Source organism: Fusarium fujikuroi, chromosome FFUJ_chr06 (genome assembly GCF_900079805.1).
Source record: "Fusarium fujikuroi IMI 58289 draft genome, chromosome FFUJ_chr06".
Taxonomy (NCBI): domain Eukaryota; kingdom Fungi; phylum Ascomycota; class Sordariomycetes; order Hypocreales; family Nectriaceae; genus Fusarium; species Fusarium fujikuroi.
Window position 1 is genome coordinate 190,574 of NC_036627.1, and position 25,474 is coordinate 216,047.

The 25,474-nt window shown below is 49.7% G+C and overlaps 11 protein-coding genes; 6 read left to right on the plus strand and 5 right to left on the minus strand.

Annotated features, from left to right (window-relative positions):
• Nucleotides 1-154: 154 nt before the first annotated feature.
• FFUJ_05402 (uncharacterized protein) lies at nucleotides 155-3,037 on the minus strand (the record flags this gene model as incomplete). The annotated part of the gene is made up of 1 exon (XM_023578609.1): nucleotides 155-3,037. One exon carries the CDS (start codon nucleotides 3,035-3,037, stop codon nucleotides 155-157), a length of 2,883 nt encoding a protein of 960 aa, XP_023431591.1.
• Nucleotides 3,038-4,094: 1,057 nt separating this feature from the next.
• Nucleotides 4,095-6,426, minus strand: FFUJ_05403 (related to transcriptional activator acu-15; the record flags this gene model as incomplete). XM_023578610.1 has 6 exons in its annotated part: nucleotides 4,095-4,306; nucleotides 4,356-4,809; nucleotides 4,861-5,365; nucleotides 5,415-5,607; nucleotides 5,662-6,355; nucleotides 6,421-6,426. 6 exons carry the CDS (start codon nucleotides 6,424-6,426, stop codon nucleotides 4,095-4,097), a joined length of 2,064 nt encoding a protein of 687 aa, XP_023432802.1.
• A 679-nt stretch (nucleotides 6,427-7,105) lies between these two features.
• Nucleotides 7,106-8,370, plus strand: FFUJ_05404 (uncharacterized protein; the record flags this gene model as incomplete). XM_023578611.1 has 4 exons in its annotated part: nucleotides 7,106-7,238; nucleotides 7,301-7,401; nucleotides 7,450-8,253; nucleotides 8,302-8,370. 4 exons carry the CDS (start codon nucleotides 7,106-7,108, stop codon nucleotides 8,368-8,370), a joined length of 1,107 nt encoding a protein of 368 aa, XP_023431592.1.
• A 746-nt stretch (nucleotides 8,371-9,116) lies between these two features.
• On the plus strand, nucleotides 9,117-11,213 carry FFUJ_05405 (uncharacterized protein; the record flags this gene model as incomplete). The annotated part of the gene is made up of 1 exon (XM_023578612.1): nucleotides 9,117-11,213. The coding sequence occupies one exon, from the start codon at nucleotides 9,117-9,119 to the stop codon at nucleotides 11,211-11,213; it is 2,097 nt and encodes a 698-aa protein (XP_023431593.1).
• Nucleotides 11,214-11,647: 434 nt separating this feature from the next.
• FFUJ_05406 (uncharacterized protein) lies at nucleotides 11,648-12,217 on the plus strand (the record flags this gene model as incomplete). The annotated part of the gene is made up of 1 exon (XM_023578613.1): nucleotides 11,648-12,217. The coding sequence occupies one exon, from the start codon at nucleotides 11,648-11,650 to the stop codon at nucleotides 12,215-12,217; it is 570 nt and encodes a 189-aa protein (XP_023431594.1).
• A 186-nt stretch (nucleotides 12,218-12,403) lies between these two features.
• FFUJ_05407 (related to zinc cluster transcription factor) lies at nucleotides 12,404-13,509 on the minus strand (the record flags this gene model as incomplete). XM_023578614.1 has 3 exons in its annotated part: nucleotides 12,404-13,082; nucleotides 13,138-13,235; nucleotides 13,294-13,509. 3 exons carry the CDS (start codon nucleotides 13,507-13,509, stop codon nucleotides 12,404-12,406), a joined length of 993 nt encoding a protein of 330 aa, XP_023431595.1.
• A 1,033-nt stretch (nucleotides 13,510-14,542) lies between these two features.
• Nucleotides 14,543-14,934, plus strand: FFUJ_05408 (uncharacterized protein; the record flags this gene model as incomplete). XM_023578615.1 has 2 exons in its annotated part: nucleotides 14,543-14,666; nucleotides 14,858-14,934. 2 exons carry the CDS (start codon nucleotides 14,543-14,545, stop codon nucleotides 14,932-14,934), a joined length of 201 nt encoding a protein of 66 aa, XP_023431596.1.
• Nucleotides 14,935-16,826: 1,892 nt separating this feature from the next.
• On the plus strand, nucleotides 16,827-18,915 carry FFUJ_05409 (uncharacterized protein; the record flags this gene model as incomplete). XM_023578616.1 has 4 exons in its annotated part: nucleotides 16,827-17,308; nucleotides 17,370-17,564; nucleotides 17,645-18,323; nucleotides 18,379-18,915. 4 exons carry the CDS (start codon nucleotides 16,827-16,829, stop codon nucleotides 18,913-18,915), a joined length of 1,893 nt encoding a protein of 630 aa, XP_023431597.1.
• Nucleotides 18,916-21,028: 2,113 nt separating this feature from the next.
• FFUJ_05410 (uncharacterized protein) lies at nucleotides 21,029-21,889 on the plus strand (the record flags this gene model as incomplete). The annotated part of the gene is made up of 1 exon (XM_023578618.1): nucleotides 21,029-21,889. One exon carries the CDS (start codon nucleotides 21,029-21,031, stop codon nucleotides 21,887-21,889), a length of 861 nt encoding a protein of 286 aa, XP_023431598.1.
• Nucleotides 21,890-22,108: 219 nt separating this feature from the next.
• Nucleotides 22,109-23,662, minus strand: FFUJ_05411 (related to methyltransferase; the record flags this gene model as incomplete). XM_023578619.1 has 11 exons in its annotated part: nucleotides 22,109-22,154; nucleotides 22,202-22,621; nucleotides 22,674-22,811; nucleotides 22,860-22,897; nucleotides 22,947-22,969; nucleotides 23,022-23,144; nucleotides 23,195-23,213; nucleotides 23,264-23,286; nucleotides 23,338-23,425; nucleotides 23,485-23,517; nucleotides 23,576-23,662. 11 exons carry the CDS (start codon nucleotides 23,660-23,662, stop codon nucleotides 22,109-22,111), a joined length of 1,038 nt encoding a protein of 345 aa, XP_023431599.1.
• Nucleotides 23,663-24,480: 818 nt separating this feature from the next.
• On the minus strand, nucleotides 24,481-25,002 carry FFUJ_05412 (uncharacterized protein; the record flags this gene model as incomplete). Its single annotated transcript, XM_023578620.1, has 1 exon — nucleotides 24,481-25,002. The coding sequence occupies one exon, from the start codon at nucleotides 25,000-25,002 to the stop codon at nucleotides 24,481-24,483; it is 522 nt and encodes a 173-aa protein (XP_023431600.1).
• Nucleotides 25,003-25,474: the final 472 nt, after the last annotated feature.

The following is a 25,474-nucleotide window of genomic DNA, read 5'->3' on the forward strand; positions in this document are numbered from 1 at the left end:
ACTGAGTGATCATATTATTGAGCTAATCTCACGGAAGCATGTGATGGATTGACAGCGAAACAAATTGGAATCATTGCGTAACTAAACTCCATAAATTACTAAATACAAACATGCCTCATAATCGTATGCTCAACCTATATACCCATCCCAATCCTTAGATCTTTCCAGAGTTAGAGGTAAAGTACTTGCTAATATCATTATCCTCACCACACTTCTGACACTTGTGAATAACAGGCTTGTTCGTTCCCACCTGCGGCGCAACAGCACCAGTAATAGGCTTGTGAGACTCAGTCTCATCAAGCTTACGCTCAGTCTCAGGCTCCTCGCGAATTCTATCCTCGACAGGCTTCTCGTCCTTATTGCGAGACAAAGCAGCAGCAGTACCAGCCCCAGCAGCAGCGGCTCCTAGACCAGCTGCCTTGGCACCGAAGTGGCTATCATCCTTCCTCTCAGATGTAGGCTGCTGGGTAGAGCGGCTGGTGGAAAGGTCGTCATCGTAGGCGACGCCGGAGGGGGTTCCGGATGCGAGGGTGTTGTACTTTCCGGCATTGGCGTTCTCAGCGAGTGTGGAGTGGTGAGAGCCGGTTGAGCGCTGGGAATGCTCGGATTTGCGCGAGGGTTCATGATGAGAGCTGTCGAAGGCAGAGGAAGAGGTGCCGAGGCCAGCCCCAGTACCAGTAGTGCCAATGGTACCAGGCTGAGCTGTGCGGGAACCATCATTGCTCAGGTATCGATCCTCGTCACGCTTGTTAGACTCATGCGAAGCCAGAGCTCCAGCACCAAGACCTGCAGCAGCACCGGTAGCTAGTCCACTTCCCCGGTGGGAGCCCTCCTGTTGGTAGGATTGAGAAGTAGTGTCGCGGGTAAAAGTGGATGTAGGCTGAGTGGTCTGAGACTCAAGACCTCGGTTGGAGTCAAGGCCAGTGGGTTGATCAGAATGATGATCGCGACCGGATCGAGAGGCCAACGCTCCAGCGCCAAGGCCCGCGGCAGCTCCTGTGGCTAGACCAACACCGTGATGGGAGTTGTCCTGCTGGTACTGGGAGGTAGGGTTTGTAGAGCTGTATCCAGGTTGAGTAGTCTGCGACTCTAAGCCTCTGTTAGAGTCAAGTCCCGATGGACCAGTAGTCTCATGTTCACGTCCAGATCGAGAGGCCAAGGCACCAGCACTTAGCCCAGTGGCAGTACCGGCAGCGAGGCCTGCACCACGGTGAGAATCATGCTGCTCATACTGAGATGCAGGGTTGGTAGAACTATAAGCAGACTGGTAACCCTGCGACTCCAGACCTCGGTTTGAGTCAAGGCCGGTATGCTGACCAGTCGTCTCGTGCTCACGACCAGATCGGGAAGCAAGAGCACCTGCACCTAGACCAGCAGCAGTACCAGCAGCTAGTCCTGCGCCGCGATGAGAGTCATGCTGGGAAGTCTGACCAATGGGATCTTTGTGAGAATAGTTGGCGGGTTGATCTGGCTGGGCACCGTATGCCGAGGAGGAGCCCAGGGTTGAAGGCTGGTTGGAGCTAGAGTGCTGGCCCGAGTGAGATGCAAGTGTACCCGCGCCTAGACCAGCTGCAGTGCCCTTGGCGAGGCTGTGATCGCCGTGAGAGCCCTGTTGCTGGTAGGTCTGAGAGGTAGGATCTCTGGTAGAAGTGCTAGAAGGGTCGTAGCTCTGAGAGTCATAACCAGTGCCAGTTCGGTCATTATCAGAGCGCTGAGCATAATGCGATGCCAAAGCGCCAGCGCCAATACCAGCAGCAGCACCAGTCGCGAGACCAGCGCCTCGGTGAGAGCTATCTTGCTGATGAGGCTGTTGTGTAGTACCAATAGGCTGCGTGCTATAGTCTCTAGTAGAGTCAAGTCCAGAAGCAGGATACTGCGTCGCACCTCGAGTACCGGAAGAGTCAGTCACGTCACGCTGAGTCTTGTCATCATGGCCCTTCCCAGCAGAGCTCGCACCCCACGCAGCTCCAGCAGCAGCAAGAGCAGGTTTGGAGTGACCATGTTTCTCTTGATCGGCCTCCTGCTCAGCCTTGGCCTCCGTCTCAGTCTTATCCTTGCGATGGAAGAGAGCGCCGAGCTTGCTCTCCTTGGATTCTTTAGCGTGCTTGTCCTCCTTGTGGTGCGTCTCCTTATCCTTGTGGTGAGTCTCCTTTTCCTTATGGTCCCTTCCGAGGAGAGGGAATGATCGGCCCTTGTGCTCGTCGTGAGTCTTATCGGTGGTTTGGTCAGCCTTGCTAGGTGTTTGGGTATCATCGGCGTGACGGCGCTTTTCGAGCTCATGGGCGCCCAGGGCACCAGCGCCAGCTAGGCCCTCGTTGAAGCGGGAGCCGGATGTTTGGCTGGGGTTCTCTTGAGTAGATCGCTGAGCGTCGGTGGGGTTGGTAGTAGAGGATGTGGTGTCGCGATCGTGTCGGTGGAGGAATGTCCCGCTTTCGAGAGTACCAGCCGTTCGAGTTGGTTCCGTCGCGCCAGAATGGACGGCTCGGTGACGTGCGTTCTCATCTTCAGGGCTGCCGTGGCCGATGACGGTGTTGTGAACGCCTCCGCTGGGGAGATCTCCCCAGTAGGGATGGTCTTGGGTAGAGGGTGCAGTAGCGCCAGTGGCGCCCTCCGTAGCGGGGATCTTGCTGGTGTCGCCCAGACCGCCAGCAGCAGTAGTACCTGTAGCTGTAGTACCAGCGGTTGTAGTGCCCGCAGTTGTAGTGCCCGCAGTTGTAGTGCCAGCAGTTGTAGTAGTGTCGGTGGTTCTGTCTAGAGGATCGTTGCGTCGCTCGGAGATGGGTTCGTCGGAGGGCTTATAGGAAGTAGGATCGTTGGGCTCGGTGAACCCAACGCCAGAGTCTTTGTGTGCGTGGCCTCGAGGGTCGTCGGCCTTGTGAAGCTTGTTATGCTCATATCCCTTGGAGTATCCTTCGTGAGTCTCGCTAGGCTCCATCTCTTCTGTGGGGAATGATCCTGGGGGATGGTGAGATGTCTCTGTGGTGGTGTCCTTGTCGGAGTGGAGGATGTCCTTGATCTTTGCGCCCAGACTACTCATTGTGAATGTTGTGCAGTGTTTATTTTAGGGTATGGGTATCAAAAGTGAATTATTAGATGGTGTTTTGTTATTGAGTGAGTATTGAGCGTTTGATGATGAGCTCGACCAAGTGAGACCTTTCACCGCTCTCATATACCACTTCACTTGTTCCCCAAGCAGGGACAGCTCGATTTGCCTATGTCGTCGACATCATTATGACCGCCACGGGAACTAACAGATCGTGTGGGGTGCAGCCAAATCGTTGATTGACGTCTGGGTTTTCCAGCTTTGGACAACGAGATCCCTGTCGACCTTACCGAGTTGGGCCAAGAGCTGTACGCCATTCCGTCATCCACATTCTCAAGCTCCGCTCAGTTCGGAGCTGCATCTTCGATCATAATTGTGCAACGTATGATCTTCGCTGGGATTACGTCTTTGTCGCTATTTCCCTGGTCTGGACCTCTTCAGCCGCATGCGGTACGAATGGGGATTGCATCATTTTCAGCTTGTGGGATGGCCACGAGGTGTTTGACTGGTACTGCCGAGCTGTCAAGCGTGCGAAAACAGGATTATGGTTATTGCGTGCTTTAGCGGTGTGAATTCCATGCGTGTTGCAATCAAGCTTGTCATTTACTCGGTAGTTGTCGAGTTTTGGCTAGTGGAGATAGGTTGGAAGGGTAATGAAACAGTAACAAAACAGAATAGATGCCGTAGCATTCAAGATATCTTAAGCTAAAATAAAGCAGCAAATAAATAGTAATTATGATACATTTATATGACAAGCATATATAAAGGCGGTAATGAATTATAATTTGTGTTTGACTGAAGCTTGCTGGTAACCTGATTTAAAGATCTGTTTACCCTGTAACTTTTGATAACCTAGAGCTTCGAGCTGTCTAATCGGATTGGCGTTTGCTATGTCCCCACCGGATAAGTCGCGTCGCGTCATCATAAAACGCGTAATAACACTACGCGTTGCAGGCAATTGCTCAATAAGTTTCTTTTGACATGTATCCCGTCGCCCTGTAGCAACCCATTCTAGTCTCGCTTATTGATTCTCAACGAGGTGACTAGGGCTTTACTCCCCAGACTGAACGGCGCCAAAGAATTGGACCGACCACGCCATGGAATCGACAATCTCTGCTGGCCAGGCGCTGGGCGTGGTAAAAGAAAATTCCGACAACGACGCATCCTGCCCATCAAGACTTGGAATGTGTCCTCTAGTTGCCAAGGCTGTATGTGATGTTGGTAGTGCTGCATAAGGTGGTTCAGATGCCATCGTCGCGTCTCCTAGAACTGATGTTAGCGATGTATCCAAGAAAGAAAGGCGTGCACATACTCCATCTCAGGCCGCACTCCTTCAATCCTTCCATCATGTCTCTCGCAATCCTCGCACCCTTCGAGTTAACACTCAAAGCTTCAAACACTCTCAAGCAAGTCTCCGCATCATCAGAAATACCAGCAGCGTCGAAACCATCCAACGCATCACCCGTCTGCTGACTAAAAATGCTCGAGACCACCAAGATGGATCCTGCGCATATCAAACATGAGATCATCTGCCACCAAGGAAATTCCTGCACCAAGTCCTTCTCACATGAGATGCAGTGCAGCAGACGTGCTGTCTCGCGTGCCTCGGCGATGCATACCTTTTCATACATGCTGACAAGGGCCCAGTTCGGCTGGCTGAGTGCAATGTCGGTCTCGTCATCAAGATTGCGCATGATTGGGTAGCAGAGGTATGGTCTGTGGATGAGAGCTCGTAGATGATGATACTTGATCGCCAACATGCTCCGCTTCAGTATGTTAGTGATGACCAGCGATTATTTATACTGATAGATAAATACCTGACGCTTGAAGATGAAGGACCTGTCGAAAGCATGCCCCAAGTCGAATCGCAATGTTCTTGGCAGCGATTGCTTCCATTGTATGAGCTTGAGGTCGAGCTCCTTGGTATTGAACAGATCACTAGTCAAGTTCTGGCCAGCTCTTGGGCTATATAGATCTCGCAGGACCTGGCTGACGATCTTGGAGAAAGAGATGACTTCTAGATGATAGTCACCAACAGAAGGACCCTCAAACATGGTTGGAAACTCGTCGCCATCCCAATCAATGTCAGAATCACCAAGCCGTGAGGGCAGCGGAACATGGCAGTAGTCTTCATGGATCGCTGGGGGCCGGCCCAATTGCAGAGAGATCAGGCGATCGAGAACGTATATACAATACCAGATCCGCCGTCGTCGCTCGACAAGTAAACGACCGGGTCCCTTGAGCCTCTGGGGATCATTCTGCTCTACGTGCAACCCAATGCTCTGGGCCATACGGACGGTTTGACCCAGTGTTGCCCAACAGCTGTCAAGTTAGTTATACATAAGTAGACTGACATCGAACCCGGACTTACCTGTCTGTTCGGCAGACTGCTAACATGTAGAAGCATTGAGCCAAGAGCAGAGACACATGGTGGATTGATCGGTCTGCCCCTGCGGGTAGAGCTAGAGAGAGTGCTTGAAGGAAGTAAACTTCATGACACTTGTTTGCTCCAATTTGCTCTCCCGGTATGCTTGTGTAATAAGCTCCAATGGCACAAATGACATCTACCATAGCTTCAGTAACGAACTTCTGACGACACAACGATGGCTACAACTTACATATCAGTGCAAGTCTGGTATTATCCAGAGAACAGTCAACCGACGAATCCAGCGCCTGATCAAGCGATCTCATAAACAGTGACTGCGGAATAAACGGAAACGCCAGATGCACAGTAGAAAAGTACACATCAGCAAAGACCTTGGCCGCCTCACGACTCGGCAGTTCCACGACTCTACCAGGCATGACATTCAAACTCGGAGACGCAATGTCGTCAACTTGCTCGTAGCTGTCGACTCGTTGGTCAGAGTCCAAAGGCCCCGGCTGAGCCTGCAGCACCCGCTTGACCAGGTTGAAGAAGCACACGTCGCTCACTTTACCAAGATATCTTTCGGCTTGACTGGCCTGCGGACGGAAAGAAAGAGCATCAGAGCCAGTCAAGCTAGCTGTGAGCCTTGTCGTAAGAGTCGTTGCGTCGATGTTGGATAAGGCTCTGTCAGCGGCTTTCATACAAGCCAGCACTGAAGATGCGTCTTCCTGATGTTGTGGCGTAGGGAGCTTCGACACTACCATGTCCAATAACGACTCGTACTGCCTTATCGCCTCACGCAAATCTCCATGTCCTTGAACAGCACTGTCCAGCGAGCCATCATCAGTAGAAGCGTCCTGGCGCCTCTTGGCCCGACCCCCAGCTGCGTAGACACAATCATACCCATAGCCCTTACAGCGACTGCACTCAGGCCATTTTCCATCACACTAACACATCAACAATAAGAAAGAGATAAGATAATGCGGGTAAGCTTGCCTTGGATTTCATCGACCGGCATTTATGACATGCCTTGGCGACGCGCTTCCGCTTAAAGCCGACTCGGGACGGGGTTTCTGCCATGATATGCGAGTTTCAATCGATGCCGTGTATTTTGGGCTTGATACAGCGGCTAGAAGCCGGATACTTGTTCTTTTTGTTCCATGTGGGGTTATAGGCGGTATAGCCGCCTGATCCGAGTTATCCGAATACCCGTAGTTGGTGTTTCTCCGGTTGTATGGTGTGCACGGAGATTCTTAATTGAGGACATTACGAATTATTAATTTAGACGCGCTTGATTGGGTTTGATGTTCGTGCTTTACCAGAACTGGAAGTTAGAGGTGCTGCCTTGTCTGTTATGCATACGTCGTGACATGGAAGAGTGTGTCTGTTGGATTGAACCTTGGCTAAGGATTCGAGCGTTTTGCATTTTTGTTACATAAAAGTTCAATTCAATGTCATGCTCAGTCCTGTTCATCCGGGTTTCCGGGTTATGCTCCAGTTCCGGCTACATGTGAGATGCCACCGGTCCTGTAAGGCTTGAGATCACCATCACTAGATGTAAGGGCATATCTTATATTTGGACCTGATGGACCTCCGCCATGAACCTGCTCAACTATACTTAGCAATATTTTCTCTCAACTCATTGGCCATCTCAGGGCTATTCTACATTCAGTGATATCTATCCCATCACCCCAGCCATGCGCCTTGAGCTAGTTCTTGAAGCAAATGCCAATGCACACTCTTACCGTCCGGGTGATTGTGTACGGGGAGAGCTGCTCGTCTGGGGCCACAGACTCAAGCAGCCATCGGAGATCACTGCCGAACTTCAAGGTGGGTCTTCTCAACAGCAAGATAAACTCTATGCCCCTGGCGCTGAATGCGGGCGCACATAGGTAAACTAAGTTTGCACTCCAACAAGCGTCAAATTGGTGCAACATCGTCCTCTACATACACGGGATCCCCATGCAACAAGTCAGACGATGTGGTGCACACAGTAACTAGCCAACCTGACACTCGGCGACTTATGCTAAAAGGAGAGTAGCTGTTCCAACAGACCAAGAAGATCAAACTCGCCACAAACAACTCGACCTTTAATCCACAGAGTTACAATCATGACGCCGATTACTATGCCCCATTTGACTTCACACTCCCAAACAGCACCTGCCAATGCCGCTGCCAGTTACCGCCATCGCTTGATAGATCATCGTCCGGATATACAGTCAAAGTCGAATACGCCATAATCGTAACCATCAAACACCGTCTGCTCTGCCGAGTATCGAGACTCAAAACTCTCCGCCGAGCCATATCCTTCGAGTCAGAGCCTTCGATCCCCGTCTTACCATCATCGAATATCGGGTCTCTCTCTGCGAGCAAGCTATTTCCAAAGCTATACAAAGCTCTGGCTAGCCAAGGCGTCTCGAGGATCAGATCACGTTCTGATGAGTGTCTACCTCAGTATGAGCCTACGCTGCAACTCGAGCTATTACTTCCGTCACCACCCATACTGACCCCGGGGAGGCCATCGGAGATACAGTTAATTCTGCATACTCCGTCAGAGCTTATTAACAGCGAGAACATCTACATACGCAGTGTCGAAGCGCAGTTGGAGACTTGCATAGAAGCCAAAGTCGGGCTGGTGAGGAAGACTGTAACGGAGACACAGACAGGCTGGAGTCTCCAAGGTATGTTCTGTGTTGATAGACAGAACTTCGAGTTGGACCTGGGGGCATGGGGACAATACCTAATCATAGATGCGCTGCCAACGTCTAAGTCGTGCGTGCTGGATACCACTCATTTGCTTCGCATTTCGGTGGGGATATCTGTAGGCGGAAGCGAGAGGACCCAGGTTTGCCTTGACACTATGCAAAACTTAAACCTTTCTGACGAAGCCTAGGTTGTCGAGGCATCTCTTGAAGTCATCATCATCGGCGCACCACCTAGCTATACTGCAGTGTATATCTAGTAGAGGAGGGTCAGGCAAATGCCAATCGGTTGCAGGGGGACATTCTCCGGTTTTTATTAATATTGTTTATTGTTCACCCAAGCCGAATCGGCATCAGGCACGCGAGCCTTGGACAGCAAGCTAAGAGTTAATATTAAGTGATTATACAATAGGTAACGATGTATATAACCCCCCCCCCCCCCCCCTTTTATATATATATATATTTTAAAAAAAGCCGTCCTAAGCTCATATTACCATTAGCCACTATAAGGTACGACCTATAGGTGTTGTATGCAGATGAACCCAGCAACAAAGGTCAATCTTCCAACGGAACCTGAACAGACCGTCGAGGTAAACGGCCCACTTCTTCCATAGATTATTGTAGTTTATCTTCCCAGCAGTGGTGAAAAATATGCTCCTTGAATTTACTTGCCATGCGTATGGGTATGTCTGTGGTAGCACATTGCATTAGTATCCTAAGATAACACCCTAGCTGATGGGCTTCTCGCTCGCTGGCTCAACTTCGGCTCAGCTGTGAATCAACCCCCTCCATCTTCTCCTCATCAGCTCTACTCAGCCTCCTTGGCCAATGACCAGTATGACGGATAGGACTTTATAGATACCTCAGGCATTTTTAAAAGAAGTAGCATCAGCCTCAGCCTGAATATACTAAACTAAACCACCCAGATCTAGCTATGTCTTATAGCGTATACATAGAAGATTACGTTACTTTTGAATCTATCTTTTAGACTGAGGTATAGTAAATTATGGATGCTCTTAATCGTGCCATAGAGGCTGCGGAGAGAATGGTGGCGGCCATGCCGCCGGGCCACTCTGATCGAGCTGAACTTTTGAACGACCTTGGAATTTGCCACGCAGCGAAATTTGATGTAAGCAGCTCAATAGAAGACCTGGATCGCTCCATTGACGTTGCTGATGCGGCCATCGACTCTATGCCTCAACAAAATCCTGATCGACCGCGCTATATGGATAATCTTGCGGCAGGGCTCAGCAGGCGGTTTAGGTTGATCGGGTCGATGGATGATCTCAATTGCGCTATTGACCTTGTCGATAAGGCAGTGGAAGCTACACTACCCGGCCACATTTATCGAAACCGCTTCTTAGGCAACCTCGCGATTTGGCTTTGTAAACGATTCGAGGCGATCAGTTCGATGGCTGATCTGGATCGTGCTGTCTGGGCTGCCGATTTAGCTGTGGAGGCGTTATCGGACGACGCATCTCAGCGGGCAAACTACTTGAGTATTCTGGGGAATTGCCTTGGCAGGCGATACCAGCATACGGATTCTAAAGACGACCTTGACCGTGCGATATCAGTGGCTGAGCTATCGCTGGAGGCCCCAGGCCAAGATGCTGACCATCGAGCCGCTTACCTCTCAACTCTCGGACTGTGGCTTGGTGTACGATCTGGTCGAACCGCCTCAAAGGCGGATCTTGACCGTGCCGTCGAAGCTACCGATATAGCAGTCGAGGCTTTACCACCTGAGCACCCTGAGCGAATCATGTGTCTGATCAACCTTGTTCAGTTTCTCTGTTCGCGATTTCAACTGACTGGGTCAATGAGTGATCTAGATCGTGCCATAGAGATTTCTGATGCTGGGCTAGAACTCTTGTTACCCAACAGCACTTCTAAAACCGCATGGCTAAAAAACCTTGCCTCGTGTCTGAGCAACCGGTTTGACAGGGCCGGCTCGATGGACGACCTCAACCGGGCTATACAAGTTGCTGAACTGGCTCTGACAGTCACTGCTTGGGATCACCCCGAGCAGACAGTCTGCCTGGGTATTCTTGGACTTTGTCTTGGTAAGCGATTCGATCGGACAGCCTCGATGGACGATCTCAATCGCGCTATTGACGTTGAAAGCACGGCAGAAGAAGCTATTACTGCAGGTCATCCTTTTAAAACGGATCATTGGGATGCCCTTGGCGTATGGCTCGATAGACGATTTGACAGAGCCAGCTCGATGGATGATCTCAACCACGCCATAGACTTAGCTGAGATGGCAGTAGAGGCAACTCCTCTGAACCACATGGACCGAGCCAGTTATTTAAACAATCTTGGATGCTATCTCGACAAGCGATACGAACGAACTGGTTGGATGGGCGATCTCATTCGCTCTCTCTCATGCTTCAAGGAAGGCTGGAATTGTCCAGGCACGCCCACGTCTATCCGCATTCGCCTGGCTCTCAGTGCCGCTGAAACCTACGCCTCGCAGTCAAACTGGGAAGAGTCAAACCAGCTACTTAAAAAGGCCGTGGAACTGCTCCCGGCTGTCAGTCCGCGGTCATCATCGCATAACGACAAGGAGCACATGCTCGCAAACTTTGTAGGCCTCGCTTCCACAGCAGCGGCAGTCGCCTGGAACGCAGGCAGGGATCCCTACCATGCCCTGAAACTGCTTGAGCTCGGCCGTGGCATCATCGCCAATCTGCTTATGGACATGCGAGGTGATATCTCTGACCTGAAGCAGAGGCATGCCGATTTGGCAGATGACTATATATCCCTCCGGGACGAGCTCGATTCGACGGGGGACAAACCATCTCCTTCAGTTCCAAGCAATGGCGCGAGTTCCCTGGAATCGCAAGCCACAAGACGTCGCAAGGCAGACCAGAGATTCACAGACCTTATTGCAGAGATTCGTGCTCGGCCGGGATTTGACAGTTTCTTTTTTCCGCCAACTGCAGATGAGATGATGGTTGCTGCGAGCTCGGGTCCCATTGTCGTTGTTAATCTGAGTTCGTACCACTGTGATACATTTCTTGTCCAACTCGATCACATTTCAGTGGTAGAACTTCCTGATCTCACGTTGGAAGATGCTCAGAGACAAGCCTACGGTGTACATTGACATGGTTCAGTAGGCTCCTTCAACATGGAATCACTAGTGGAATGGCTCTGGGATGTTATCTGCCGCCCATGCCTAAACGCTCTGGGCTTTAAGGATCCGACTCCTGAGAATAGTTGGCCTCGTGTGTGGTGGATTCCCAAGAGGTATCTCAGCCGGCTTCCTCTTCACGCAGCAGGATACCATACTGCAGCTTCGTCGTCCACTGATACCGTCATGGACAGAGTTATGTCGACGTACGCTTCGTCCATCAAGGCATTGATACATGGACGCCGACATACCATTCGAGGCCTTGAAACTGCTGAGCCGGAGTCGGCACTCCTGATTGCCATGCCAAAAAAACACCCAACTTGTCGGCGGGTGGACTCCTTCCATTCGCCGCCGATGAGGTGGATATGCTGGCAGCACTCTGCCCTTCACTCGGGCTAGAACCCACCATGCCCCCACGGCGCAGAGACGAGGTCCTTGAGCATCTAAAGACGTGCAAGATATTTCACTTTGCCGGCCATGGGCAGTCTGATCCAGCAGATCCTTCGCGAAGCTGCTTGTTCCTCGAGGATTGGGAGACAAATCCGCTGACGGCGGGCACACTTCGTGATCACAGGCTGCAAGACAACCCTCCCTTCTTCGCCTACCTTTCCGCCTGCTCAACCGGGGCCAATGAGTCCGACAAATTCGCCGATGAGGGAGTCCATCTTGCCCAAGCCTTCCAGCTCGCTGGGTTCCGGCATGTCATTGGCACGCTCTGGAGAGTATCTGATAGGCATTCCGTTCATGTGGCGAGGGTGCTGTACGAGACGATGCAGCATGAAGGCCTGACAGACCAGGCCGTCTGCAGTGGTCTCCACCGTGCTGTCAGGGCGCTTCGGGAAGGGCGGATTGAGATGGAATGGCGAGACATGAATACTGCTCTACCGAGACGAGCCGCTGATATTAGGGATATTGTTGGTTGCGATGAGGATACCAAGCCACTTTACTGGGTTCCCTATGTTCATTTTGGCGTATAATATTACAAACATGTAGTTCTGAATCACAAATTAATTGATTATGTCCAAACCCTCGTTAGAGGAAAGCTGCTGGCACCAGAGGCCAGAGCCCATGTCTTTCCACTCACAACCATCTCAAGGTCCATCTCAAGGTTCTCGATCTCTCAATAATACCTCCATATTGAACTATATCCCAAGATCTATAACTCATTCTCTCTCTCTATGTCTCATCCCCAGATCAACAGACATACTGTACGGCTCGTCGCCCTCCAAGACGGGTCTCAACAGACCCTGCTGGAGCATACCACTACCCTGCATTACGCCGACCTGTTGTAGGGGACACAGTGTTGAGTCGGTGCGCCCATCGATATAGCTATTCCATGCCAAAGGTGAGGGAGGAGTGTCAGGAAACAGTGCATTTCCATACATGTCAGCGGCTACAGCGCCCTCAAAGTCCAGGCCATGACTCCTAGTCTGGAGTAGTAGATCCACCGTGCCCTGTGTCTGACAATCAGCCCAGTAGTACGGAGGGTCCATATCCGAGTCTTGCGGTTCCGATATCGCACTTTCATCGCAACTCAACTCCTTTTCTCTGGCAAGGCTGGGCGTGGACGCAGCTTCGGATCTCTCATGTTCTTCCAGCTCGTGATACAGCTCCTCCAAGCTGTCTACATCCTCGGGGAAGATGGATCCCACTGGGAGGTCAATGTCGGCGTTTGGCGGTACACAGCCCAGAAGCTTCGCGATGTGTTGGGCGACGGGTTTACCGTGCTCATTTAACTGAGGCTCAGCCAGCTTCCAAGGCTGTGAGTTCCTGACCATACCATATAGCTTGAAGATAGTCTCTATCAGGATATACTGGGACTGCTCCAGGACCTCGGCGTATCTGTATCTGATGTCAGTGATATGACCATAAGGGATGTGAGAGGCATATTAATTACCCTCTAGGAGCATGCTTGAAGGTAATGGTTCTCCTGGCACTGGCTGTGCATATCTTCTGATCGTCCTTACATCTTCTACAAGGTATCTTACCATCGCACTATCATGTCTATGAGCTCAACTTTGACCTTTATATCACTCAGAGCTTGAGGACTTACCTTGGTCTTCTTCATTCTGCATCTCACACAAGCCTTTCGGACCTTTTGATGAGCCTTGTCCGTCATTGGTTCTTTCATGCTGCCATTGGCATTTCTGGGCGCGGTCCTGGCGGATCTGCGTTTGAACGTGTGGCAATGCTGCGCCGTTGGCCTGCCAGCAGAAGCAGTGTCTTCCTCTAAGCTTCCGCAGGAAGAATTCCGCCGACAGCGAGCCATATCTCAAGTTGTAAGTAAACAATTTCAGCTAAGAAAAGATATATGAAACATCAACTTCTCCGCCAAGAAAACGCAAGAGAACACTGCTCAAGGGCAAACAACGGTTTATGTATAGGCCAAGCGGGTAGCTTAAGAATTCAAGTCAGCGCCTCAGTTATGTCATTGTTTATAATCGAAGCACCCTCCCTCAAAGTTACTGTAGTTTGGTCTACCGTGTAGCTGCTAGGCACGGGTGGATAGGCGAGGTGAGCCTAATGTAAATGCCGCCAGATCCGTCGCTGAAAGCCACGCGACATACATCATAACTCCGATGATTGTATTTGGTGCGTGAAGCGAGCCTGGTGACTTGTTTCAGTTGCCCAATCGACATGCAGCTATTCGTCTTTTGACCCCTGCTTTCGTGGGGTCATAAACGCCCGGCTCTTCCATGTCAACAACTAGGAAGAATGGTCAAAATGCTTTTTCTCGGCTAGACCGGATCCGAGAAGCGGTTCAGATGCCGTTATTTAACCTGTGGTTTCAGTATAGTGACGGCCACAGCCGCCACAGCCGGTATAGCCGAGAAAGATTATTGAAATGGTCATGCACTGAACTGACCCGCGAAATGAGATGAACCGTTTCATACTTGCTTCATAATCTTCTATGTTGAGTAAGTCGGCTTTCGGGCTGCAAAGTAGAGATTCAATTCTGGTTAGATGAATCTGTCGACGAATAATTGGGGAATCAACCGCCAGTTCAAAACAGCTACTAAGGTAGGCCAAGGGAGGAAAGAAACTCAGGATCGTAACCCTATATAATAAAAGGAATTAAATAAGCTTATATAAACTCAAGATATTTTTATTAATTTTATTTCAATACTCTATATTAAGGTTTAGTGGTTTCTTAGTATCTTAGGACGGGGAATTTTATCTATGGTCTTGAAAACTGAAGTTACAGTTGCCTACTGGGATATAACGCACGGCGACTGGTCAAAGAGAATAGAGTCGGCAATTATAAGGTCCACATTAAGCTATCCGACGGCAAGTCATACGTGATGGATCTAGATATCCACACTGTTAAGCGTGCTGAGGGTTTCCTTAACGCCACCGAGGATAAGAACGGTTCGTGCATCTCGGATGACCCGGCTGAGGATCAACTTAAGGAGATGCACGAGAGACGTAAGGCATAAAGGAGCCAATCAATCACCCTCAAAAACAACAATCACATACTACCTATCTCTTATATACGTTACTAAAGATTCCTCATACAGGACATGCCAACCTTCACCTCCAAGGCCCGCCCATCCGGCCGCACTTGTGGGAGATATGTGCGCTCGTTCTGACCTTGCACCGAGCTGACTTGCTGTTAGCATCTGTGCGTGATCGCCCGTGGCCTCTCGACCTCTTATTTGAAAACTCACCTACTCGATTCTTGTCCGATGGCTAGGACAGACGTTGTCATTTGTTGTCTTCGTCGGGGTTACTAGTAGCAATCTGTCGCACTCCTCCCACCAGGGTTTTGCGAAGGCTGCTTGACAAGTCCTGGAGGGGCGAATGCCGACATAATTTCGCGCCGATGAAGCGTCGTAAACCCTTGCGGTACAATATGCCCAGGAAGTAACGTGTGTCGTCACATGGCCAGTGCATCCGGGGTTATTGCTACACATGTTGGCTACAGTTAGCGCAGTGAATAGTCTTGTGAACGTGCGACTGCGAGTTCGTCCTGAATGAGATACTTGGATGATATGCAAAGAGTCTTGGGATAGGATATCACTTCCTAGAGACTGATGGTAAGGGTGATCTGGACCTATCTATAACTTTGAGCCCCTTCACGCTGGTGAGAGACTGATGGACTGACATCCAATCAAACGCCGCCACGTTGCCTTGGCCAGTAGGGAAGGTTGAAAGAATTGGCAGTTTCAAAGGCCCAGATAATACCTGTCAAAGATAGTGGCAAGTCTGAGGTCGGGGTCAATTGAAAATATGCAGTCGTTTCTCTTTTTATCTATTCCCCATGCACCTATGCAACCATTGATTGCACTCTGATAAAGCACAATGTCATTGCTACAAGACAAGAGAAAAGAGATAACAAAGAGAGGACAGCGACCCCACGCAACAGACTGTCATAGTGATATTCGCAGCCTGATATTTGTCACATTTTGCAATGCGTGACAGGGTTTTCATTGATACATCACATGCCGCTTTTCGTGCCCCCCCTCGTGTCCGATCTTATGATTTTCTTTCGCAAACGAACACACTTCTAGTAGTCCGATGAGGCTGACGAGCCATTTGAAGTCGATGCTGGTATATCTCCCAACGCTTTTGGCATTGGCTACCTGCAGTGAGAAGGCCTCACTATTTGGATCTGAATAATGAAACATGCCAATTAGAAAGCCTACTGGAGGCTCTGTTCGCGCCATATTATCCGTGGCTTTCGCTGTCTAGGGTTGGGAATGTAAGTTGCAATGAAGCGACAGTGTGATATTTGAGTAATTAGACAAGCACTATTTGCTCATCGACAAATGCATTATTATCCCTGTTTAGTTACGGTTTTAAGCGTCTGCAGATCAGCCCTATCGTGCCTATTCTTATACGTACGGGAGATTAGACACGTTCAATGATATTTGCGACAAGTGTATGTCGCGCCAGACCCAAATGTTCCCGAAGTGGACTTCTAGTGAGACAACCATGAGGAGAATATAACACGGGCTATACTTGGCAGCCAAAGCCTGAAAGAAGTACCCTTCCGATATTCTCAGATTGGGGGCCAAGGAGTATGATTGGTCCTTGCCTCAAATGTGCCAATCCACACTGTTTGATGTCGCTTTGCGCCGGGGCACGATAACAACGTAAAGGTCTTCAACCGGAGTGGATAAAGATGGACCGTCATACAACTGTACCAGCCAGTCTATGCCAGTATCGGGCAATCTAATTACCGACTGTAAAAAAAGTCAGTTAAGACCGTACGTTATCTGCTTTTAGGGACCTTTTCACTACCATCCAAATCATGGTAGAGACATGCTTGAACCCCGCAAGAAGCGGTCAAAATTTCTTCCAAATGCGTCTTACTGCAGCAAATGACTGACCAAAGTACCAATCGTTGCAATGGTGGCTTATGTATGATACGTTGTTCAATAGTCCTAGAGTCACGTAAGACAGAAGTGCAACCAACATGTTTGATGATTGGCTACACTGATGCACGTATTGAGGGGTAATGATAAGAAATAACATAATGGCGTGCTTTCAACGTGCTGCCTGATTTCAATAAAGCCAGAAGACATTGAACTATTTTCTCGGTCTCTGTTCCATTCTTCTTGCCGAATTGGTCCCTGTTGAACCATGGCTCACAACGATATTGAGCCTGTCGCCAAACTAGGCCTCAGTCTTGCAAGCTCCCTACAAGTACACTCGGAAGCCAACAGAAGAGCCCGACAAAGGCTTCCCAAGTTAATCAATTTGATCAACTCAACTGCTTTGACTTTGATCAAAGTTGATGATGTGATTCAAGAAAATGCACTCACAAAGCTGTGCCTGGAAGACGTCACGCGCCTAACAGCCACATGCGAAAAGGTCTACATCGGTATCTTGATCATGTTGGTGCGGCAGACAGAGAGTTTTGTCGGCGACAAGGAGATCAATGAGATCCCACGGGAGGAGACAGGAAAGTATCTGCAATCCATTGCTCACATCAATGTCTGGCGTTACGAGTCTTGGGAGTCGCTCGAGGTTCAACTCGGGTATTTTCGGTATCGCTTGACGCAGATCAAGCTTGAACTCATGCTGCGATATCTTCTGGGCAGTGTCGCCCAGCACCAGATGCGGTAAGCCTGGGCCATGCTGTTATTCTATATGCTGTCTTTGCTGACTTTATGATTCCACTAGGGCACAGACTCGTGTCCCAGGCAGCTTTGAGACCGAGAATGCAATCAGACAGCTTGCAGGACAAGTGGCCTATAAGCGAGCAAGTCACTACAAATTCTGGTCCAAGAAGGTGGACAAATGGACCATCATCGCTCCGCCACTAGCTTCCAGCAATGTTTCCACCACAGATGTCAACAGCACTTGCAGTGTTTCAAGGTAATGCACCGTTGTGATTGCTTCCCTTGTTATGGGCAACAGAGATATTGGAGCTAGGCTAACGCCAACGTATCTTGCAGTACACCTACCATCGCAGTTGACACCAAGATTGAAGAGACCAAACCCGTTGAAACTATTCCACCCGCTGAAACCCAGTCGCCAGAGCTGTCCAAGGACACCGAGGTTTTGGCTGATACCACCGCAGAGACCACCAGCACACCAACACAAAAGGATCAACAGCCGGCCAAAGAACCTGGCCCAAGTCTGCTGACTGCTACCAGAGACTGGATCAAACGAATCGTCATGCCAGGATCGCACGACGAATGGAAGAATCAAGACCTTGAGGTTTGGCAAATTGATCTTGCCGCCCATTTCAACTGCGCCCCAACCAAGACATTCAAGCGGCTTGAACTGGATGACAAACATGTCAGGTCCGCTCTCTCGAAGGCAACCTCCAAGTCCAGATGGAGGAAGTGTCCAGGACTCCTCGAGCAATACGACTCACTCGATCAACGTGTCCGCCAACGAATCGACGATGGTATCGATGCCGCCAAGCAATCGAGCTGTAGGGAACGTACTTGGATCGCCATGTCAACCGCCAGTCCTCCACTCAAAAACAGATACGAGGCTGTTGTTCAGACTGATGCTTCTATCTGTCTTTTCTTCCGGCTCGGTGATGAAGTAGAGCCAATACACGTAGTTGAGCTACACACGGGTAAAAGGCTCACCTTCCCGTATGCTTCTTGCAAGGATCTAGATGTGAGTTTAGGAGATACCGAAGCGTCTAGCACTAGCTGATTGATATTCACTGCAGTCACTGCGTAAAAGACTCTCTTGCCTCACCTTGGGATATCCCGCGTCAGCTATTTTGAAAGACGGAAAGTATAATTTCTGCGCCGAGGACGGAACCGTCATTTTACCTGAGTCGTGGGAATCGCTACGCCGTCCTGGCATGACACTGAACATTCAGAACTATGGCACACCAATACCACCAGTATTCGGTGGGCCAACGCCCTTCAATCGTCGTCCGGGTATGATGCCACCTGGGCCTTCGAATGTTGTTACTGTTGGCCCTCCTTGTACAAGCACTACCACCTCCAGCAGCTCATCAACACGTTCTTATACTTCCCTGACGATGAAACAAGTCCACGGCGAGATTGAGGAGATGCTTCACCTTTCCGACTCATGGTCTCCTGATCCTAATACAATGGGCACTGGCTTGGGCAGACTTCTTGGCTTGTGGACTAATGCTCTTGATCCGCATGTGAACGCTACAGAAGATTCGGATTCAGAGTGGAGTTGTTCAGCGAGTGACTCTGACTATTGTAGCAACGGCAGTGTGAGCTCTTAAGGGAAACCACAGGATGCTGATGAACTAATGGGAAGGATTGGTTTAAATTGAAACACAATCGTTTTATGTAATCTAGCTTCAGGTAATTCCGCTAACATCCGTACTAAATTGGATTCACTACTGTTGGTTATATACATCTCCCTTACCGTCGCAATAATCACTCGAGAAACTAATGCAACCCATATGAGCGGTCGGCGAATGAGCACTCCACTCAGAAGCCTCCGCAAACGCAACCCCCGGTAGGCCCCATGGAGGCCGGTCGTCGGTTGCAGCATCCCTTGTATGCAGATCCCTACATTGTTGTGGGCTTGGACCGTGATGCCCCAGCGTAGTAATAGTGAGCTGCGGTCATCAAGGGGATAGCCTGCTCTGAGAATAGAAGGGTAAGAAAGAAGCGTTGAAGGATGGTCGTAGGATTAGCGTGATTGGGATGAGACGACAAAATCGAGGTCGAAGAGGTTTATGCCAGTCTTTACTATATTTAGTCCGTTATTTTCCAGACACAGATATGCCGAATTATCCATCTGCACCATCGCCACTTTCATCCATTCTCCCTAATAGGGAATGCAGTCCCGACCTACTGTATGTGAAATGTCAAGTGAATACTACCAGCCGGACTCGAGAGCGTACACCACCTTGCTCGCTACCTGGCTTATATCTCCATCTCCAAACAGCATCCAAGGCGCCAAATACCTGAACCCATCTCTCTCGACGGACATTAGGTGAAATATCTTTCGCATCTCCTCCATGCCAATGTAATCGATCCTGTTCGCAGAACTTTCTAAACGGTGGAAAACCCTCGCCTCGTGGCAACGGCGCCACCAGTTGAGGGATTTCAGCGGCCATTGCTGCAGCGATAGTGGCAGAAAAGTCGAGCCTGACCCTGTCCCCCTGGTATCCTCAGCAATCCTCCCGAATCTGACTTCTTCACCTAGTGTGCTGAACCTGTCACGCGGATCCAACAAACTGGGGTTGAATGGCGAGCTGTTACCGAATCCTTCTGTGGAATGGACGCAAAACACATTCGAATCTCGAGCCGGGTAGGGGACAGGTCGGTTGCCCCCTTCGTTCCCGGCGGCAGCAAACATGATGACGCCCCGGCCCGAATTCCGCGCTAACTTCATCCCTAGGTTCGGTCTCACACATGGCTAGGTTACCAGGCATTAAAGAAGGAGCACTATTTATACGTAACTATTACTTATGCCGAGAATTAAAGTACTAAGTAGCTCTTGGTGAAGAAGTTATCCTCATTTTTATTTAACGTACCGCATGGTCCACAGATTGTTGACGAGAGCGCCATCTTGGGGGGATCGTAATAAGTTACGTCGACTCAGACATGGGTCATTTTGAAGGAACTGGATCCTCTAATTTAGAGCAATCTGGGAATTGGTAGGAGTTCAAAGTTGTGCAAATTTACTAAAGGCGTTAGGGAAGGCTTAATGTATTGTATCTTAACTTAGTTAATAGATTTATTAAGAACAGCTACCCTGAAGTATTTACTATCAGTGACTTAGGATTTTATAGTAAATATTATTAAGTTAAAAGGCAAAGAATATTAAGTTCAGTCTTCCTGGTACTTGGTCTAAAACCAATCCCAATAACATTAGTTATATTTCACGGAGTTGCTCACCCCCGCGCCTCACTGTTGTCAGCTCAGGCAAAAATGATTCGTTCGCCTATTTTAGAAAACCCCAGCCACAACCCAACGCTCAACGGTATCACCATGCTAAACCCGCTTGACACCGACCTAGACCTGAAGAGGCACTCGAAACCAGCGGTCGGATATACAGAAAATTGATTGAACAGTGTGTCACTCTTTGTATGTAGTATAGCTCGTATTATTGCTATATATGTGTCAGCTTACGGGATTTTATCCAATAAATTTGCGGCTGTGCTACTGATCGTCACTGTGTGGAACGACCTGCGCTGGCTACGCGCGGCCACAGATCTTTTTATAGTAACATGGTAATACGAGATGATATCTCCGCTATCACGCAACAAAGAAAACAATTCATCTTTCTGCAAACCTTTTTTCCTCATCTCATCAAGCTCTCAAAATTGAAGCCTTGATCATTTTATCTTTCATTCTGTCGTTTAATCTTGTAATTTCAGCATGCGCTTCCTTTCCCTAAGCCCATTCCTCGCCCTGCCCGCTTTACTGGTCGCAGCCCATCAGCCAAATGACGTACCGCCCGATCCGTCATACTACGATGCACCGACCGCCATAAACCGCGGCCACGAAGCTCCCCTCGATGCGCAAAAGGTTCAGCAAGATCCATGGGAGAATGGACCGTTAGTGCAGCAATGGCGAAAATGGGTTCGGCGACAAGATACGGACTCGTCGGAAACGACGGAAACAAAATCGGAGAGTCGAAAGACCGAAGAGACCACGCAAGACGAACCGACCACGACGGAAGAAAAGACCACCACGACGGAGGACAAGCCTACAACGACCGACGAGCCCACGTCCACGACCGAAGAGTCTACAACACAAGAAACAACGACCCAGGAATCCTCATCTACCGTCGAGTCAACCTCGACCGAATCCTCCATCTCCTCCACCTCCTCATCAAGCAGCAGTATCACCGCCACCGAGCCCGGCGCGTCCTGCTACAGCACAACAGTCTCAACCACCGTCGTCTGCTCCATCACAACCGACGGCCGCACCGAAAGCGCATCGTGCATCACCAACCGCATGACGTCCAGCACCTGCTCCCCCGGCCTCTTCTGCACGATCCACCCCGACTCTGGCGCGACAGTCTGCATGGAGCAGCATAACGAGATTGGAACGGAGGGTATTGTCGTAGCGACGTTCTTTGGGGCGTGTATTGCGGGGTGCATGGCGGTTTTGGTGGGGATGTGTTTGAGGGATAAGAGAAGGGAGAAGAAGTGGCAGAGTATTCAGCGGGTGAGGACGCTGAAGCAGGCGAAGAGGGCGGAGAGGACGAATTTGATGGCTCCTGTGACGCCTTGAAATGCTATCACAGGATGGAGTCAGCATGTATTTTCTTTAACCTGAGGCTTGGGAGTTCTTGGAGTTGGTCATTATTGCACCGAGAATAATAATGATTTCGATGTTTATTCTCGTCACATGTTATGTACTAAATAATTTCTGAAGAAGTGACTCCATATCTGTAAGCCGATTCCGAACCATAACGAACTTTTCCATATTTGCACTACTAAGCTGGTGCAACTATCCTTGGACCTGTTCCTCTGGCTTCTGCCCAGTAACAACGAACCTACACAATTGTCAGCCCAATCAACCCATTGAATCAACAATACTTACACCTCCCAATAGGCATGAACCTTCAGATCCCTCATCTCAGCCCTAAACTCCGCAATAAACACCAAGATCTCCTCCTGACTCATCCCAAGTCCCTGCCTCAACAAGAAGCTACTAATAGTCTCAAGATTCCTCTCAATATTAGCAAGTGTCCAGAGTCCAATCTCCTTGAACTTCGGATCCTTGGGCCAAGTGTTAGTAGGCCACTTAAACGCCTTTTTTGTAACGTTGACGAAGCCTGCTTCTTTGAGCCGCTTTTCGTGGTTCACACCTTCGTCGAAAGGACGGCCGAGGGCCAAGGCGCCTTTGGCGGTTAGTTCGTCCCATCGATGCAGGGGTGAGTCGGGCTTGAGCGTTCCGTCTTCGGATTTGGCGGGGAACACGGGGTCGATGACTTCGACCCAGCCTCCGGGTTCCAAGTTACTGGACGCTGTTATTAAGAGAAGCGAGAACCTGGGAGTAGGGGGTGAAATACTCGTAGGATTGGCGGATTAGTTTATCCCAGTCTGCTATACTGCCGACCATAAGGCGAACGAAGATGTAGTCGAAGGGTTTAGTCCACGTCCATTCCTTCTCGGCGTCGTCGATCTCAAAGGTACAGTTTGGAGGAACACTGGATAACTTCAGCTACGTGCCCGGACTCTTGAAGTTCCATGCTTACAAGTCTGGCTGGATAGGAGCAATATCGATGCCAAAGACCTAACGCATTCGGTTATGTCTGTGAGAAAAACTGGATAGGCCATCTTACCTCGGCATGAGGATGTTCATCAGCTGTATTGCCAATGTCAGCTCAGGTAACTTATTCAGCTAGTATTTCTCATACCAAACTCGACAGCCCAAATTCCCGTGCCGGTTCCGACATCGAGTACTCTCTTTGCAGTGTCAGCATTGGGCGAGAAATATCGCTTGCCGCCGAATGTCAAGAGAAGTTGATGGTTCTGGAGATCTGTTGCTTCGTCAGCTTCGGATTTCCAGGAACACGCGAGACGAGTTTACCTAAGCGCTCTGATTCATTCTGGGAGCATGTTAGTGAACATTTGTATCGGCATGGATAGGAGGTTGTACCTGATCACTGGGGAGCCAGTATTCTGTGAATGCCAATTAGCATAAGATGTATCAAGCAGCCAATCCTTGCTCACTCTCATCTTTGTGATACCCTCGGCCATTGATCATATGGTATTCGTAAATACTAGAGCGCAAAGACGCGGTCGATAGCTCATCATCGGTCTTCAAATAGTCATCCAATTAGCTACCATTACTACCATGATGGGGGCCTAATAACTCACGACCCCAAGTGCGGAATCGTCATCGCCCGCTTCCTAATAATTAACGTCAATGGTAGCTCCACGGGCCGTTCCGCTCGTGCGTCCCACTTACCAGAACAGTCTCCTCAGGGCTATCAGCATCCCGTGGAGGTGATTGCTCCGCAGCTGGTGATGAACTTTTAGACTTATCATTCGCCATATTTGCAGCTCACTCTTTTGTTGGTGATGGCCGTGCAGATACAGAGGTTGAATGCAATGTCGAGAAAAAGGGCGGGGTCGGCTGTATTTGAGACATGTTGGTTGTTGGTTCGATCCTAACACTTTATCCGCTCGTGGTCTGATTTGCGAATGAACCTTGGACGAACGAGGTATTTACATGCATAGTGCTGTGCCGGAAAGCAGCATATGTCACGGTGTCATGTTCACGTCATGCATTGTTACAGATCCCAGCTCAAAGTTATTGGAATCCTTTCTCACGTATAACGATTTAGGGTCGCGGACATAACAACTAAAATCACTGCTAATCCTGAGCCTGCTCGTTCTGCTGAGTGATTTAAATGGCTGGCCTGGGTAGAGTGGTGGATCTCTTGTCTTTTCTGCAAGGTTGCATCGCTCGGTTGGACGCAATGGGAGTCAATGGGGGTGAATGGCCTGCATACGCGAGACAGGGGAGGACCAACAGTGGCATGCTTAGCGAAGAAACACGCGGGGTCGACACCATGAGCGTTACAATAAGTCAAAAATTTCTCATTAATCACCGTATTAGTCAGTGGGCCGTGGTGTAAGGTTTAAAGTACTTCGAAGACTTTGCATTGCCGTTTTGAGGGACTCAATAGACTTTGGTATGACATGTAGTTACTCTCATAGTATTGAGCACATCAGCGTCTCCTATGTACAACTGGATCTAGCAGATCACTGACAAAAAGCCAATCGTTAGTCCCCATCTCGCGCAACCTTACTCTCAACATCCATCTATCGCACTCAGCACTTTCGTAGGGCAGACCAACGTCCATCAGTCTAGAACTGAATAGCTCGCTTGAATGGCTGGCCATTGTAATCCTTCTGATCATCAAAGTTCTCAGCATTAACAGCAATGATCTTGACTCCATTCTCATCAAGATACGGATACTCATTGTCCTTCCAAAAGTTCGCAATAGCATTCCCCTTGATCATGATCACATACGCTGTTCCACTAGACTCCCTAGCAAGCGCTTCTCCCATACGAGGAAACAGCTTATCCTGCTCAGGACCTTCGCCGCATTCCTCGATCCAGTCGAGGTACTTGTTGTTGTCGAACACTTTGCCCCAGTAGTTGCCGTCTGTGACCTTTTGCTCGGCAAAGGCTTTGGCCTGCTCTTGCTTGGCGCCGGCGGTGTAGAAGATTGTGTTTTCGCCGACGCTGGCGTTGTCGCGGATCCATTGGCGGATGGTGTCTACGGAGGGACAGTCTCGGCGGTGGAGGGTGTTTGCTGGGGCTGCGAGGACGGTAGCTGGGGCGATGAAGGAGAGGGTGAGGGAGAGGATGTTCGAGAGTCTCATCTTGAAAGGATTGGGAGTTCGGGTTGAAAGAGATTGGTTGGTGGAGTACGAATGGGAGTGAAGTGAGACGCTATGATACTGTTTGAATGCTGCCTTGATGTGATAGAGAGGTAACGAAGCGACCTGGAGCCGTCTTTATAGTATTGTCAAGGACTGTATCTGGAACCCTGGCAGACGACACGGAGCCTTGTTTAGTTGTCTCCAAGCCTTGAAGCAAGGTATCATACAGACCTCTTCCGCATCCTTTTAAGTCTCCAGTTTATCAGCGGGCTCCATATCAGTCGGACCGCAGCGTACTCCAAAATCCCTCTCCCGAGATCGAGATCGTTGACCAGAAGTTCATCCATGGCCTGAGCCATCTGCCATCACAGTCACTATCACGCTTCCCATGAGTATAGATTTACATAAGCGTCAGCAAAAGTGGAATCAAAGAAGTCAGCCTCGAAATGCCAAGTCGGTGGAATAATCCCCG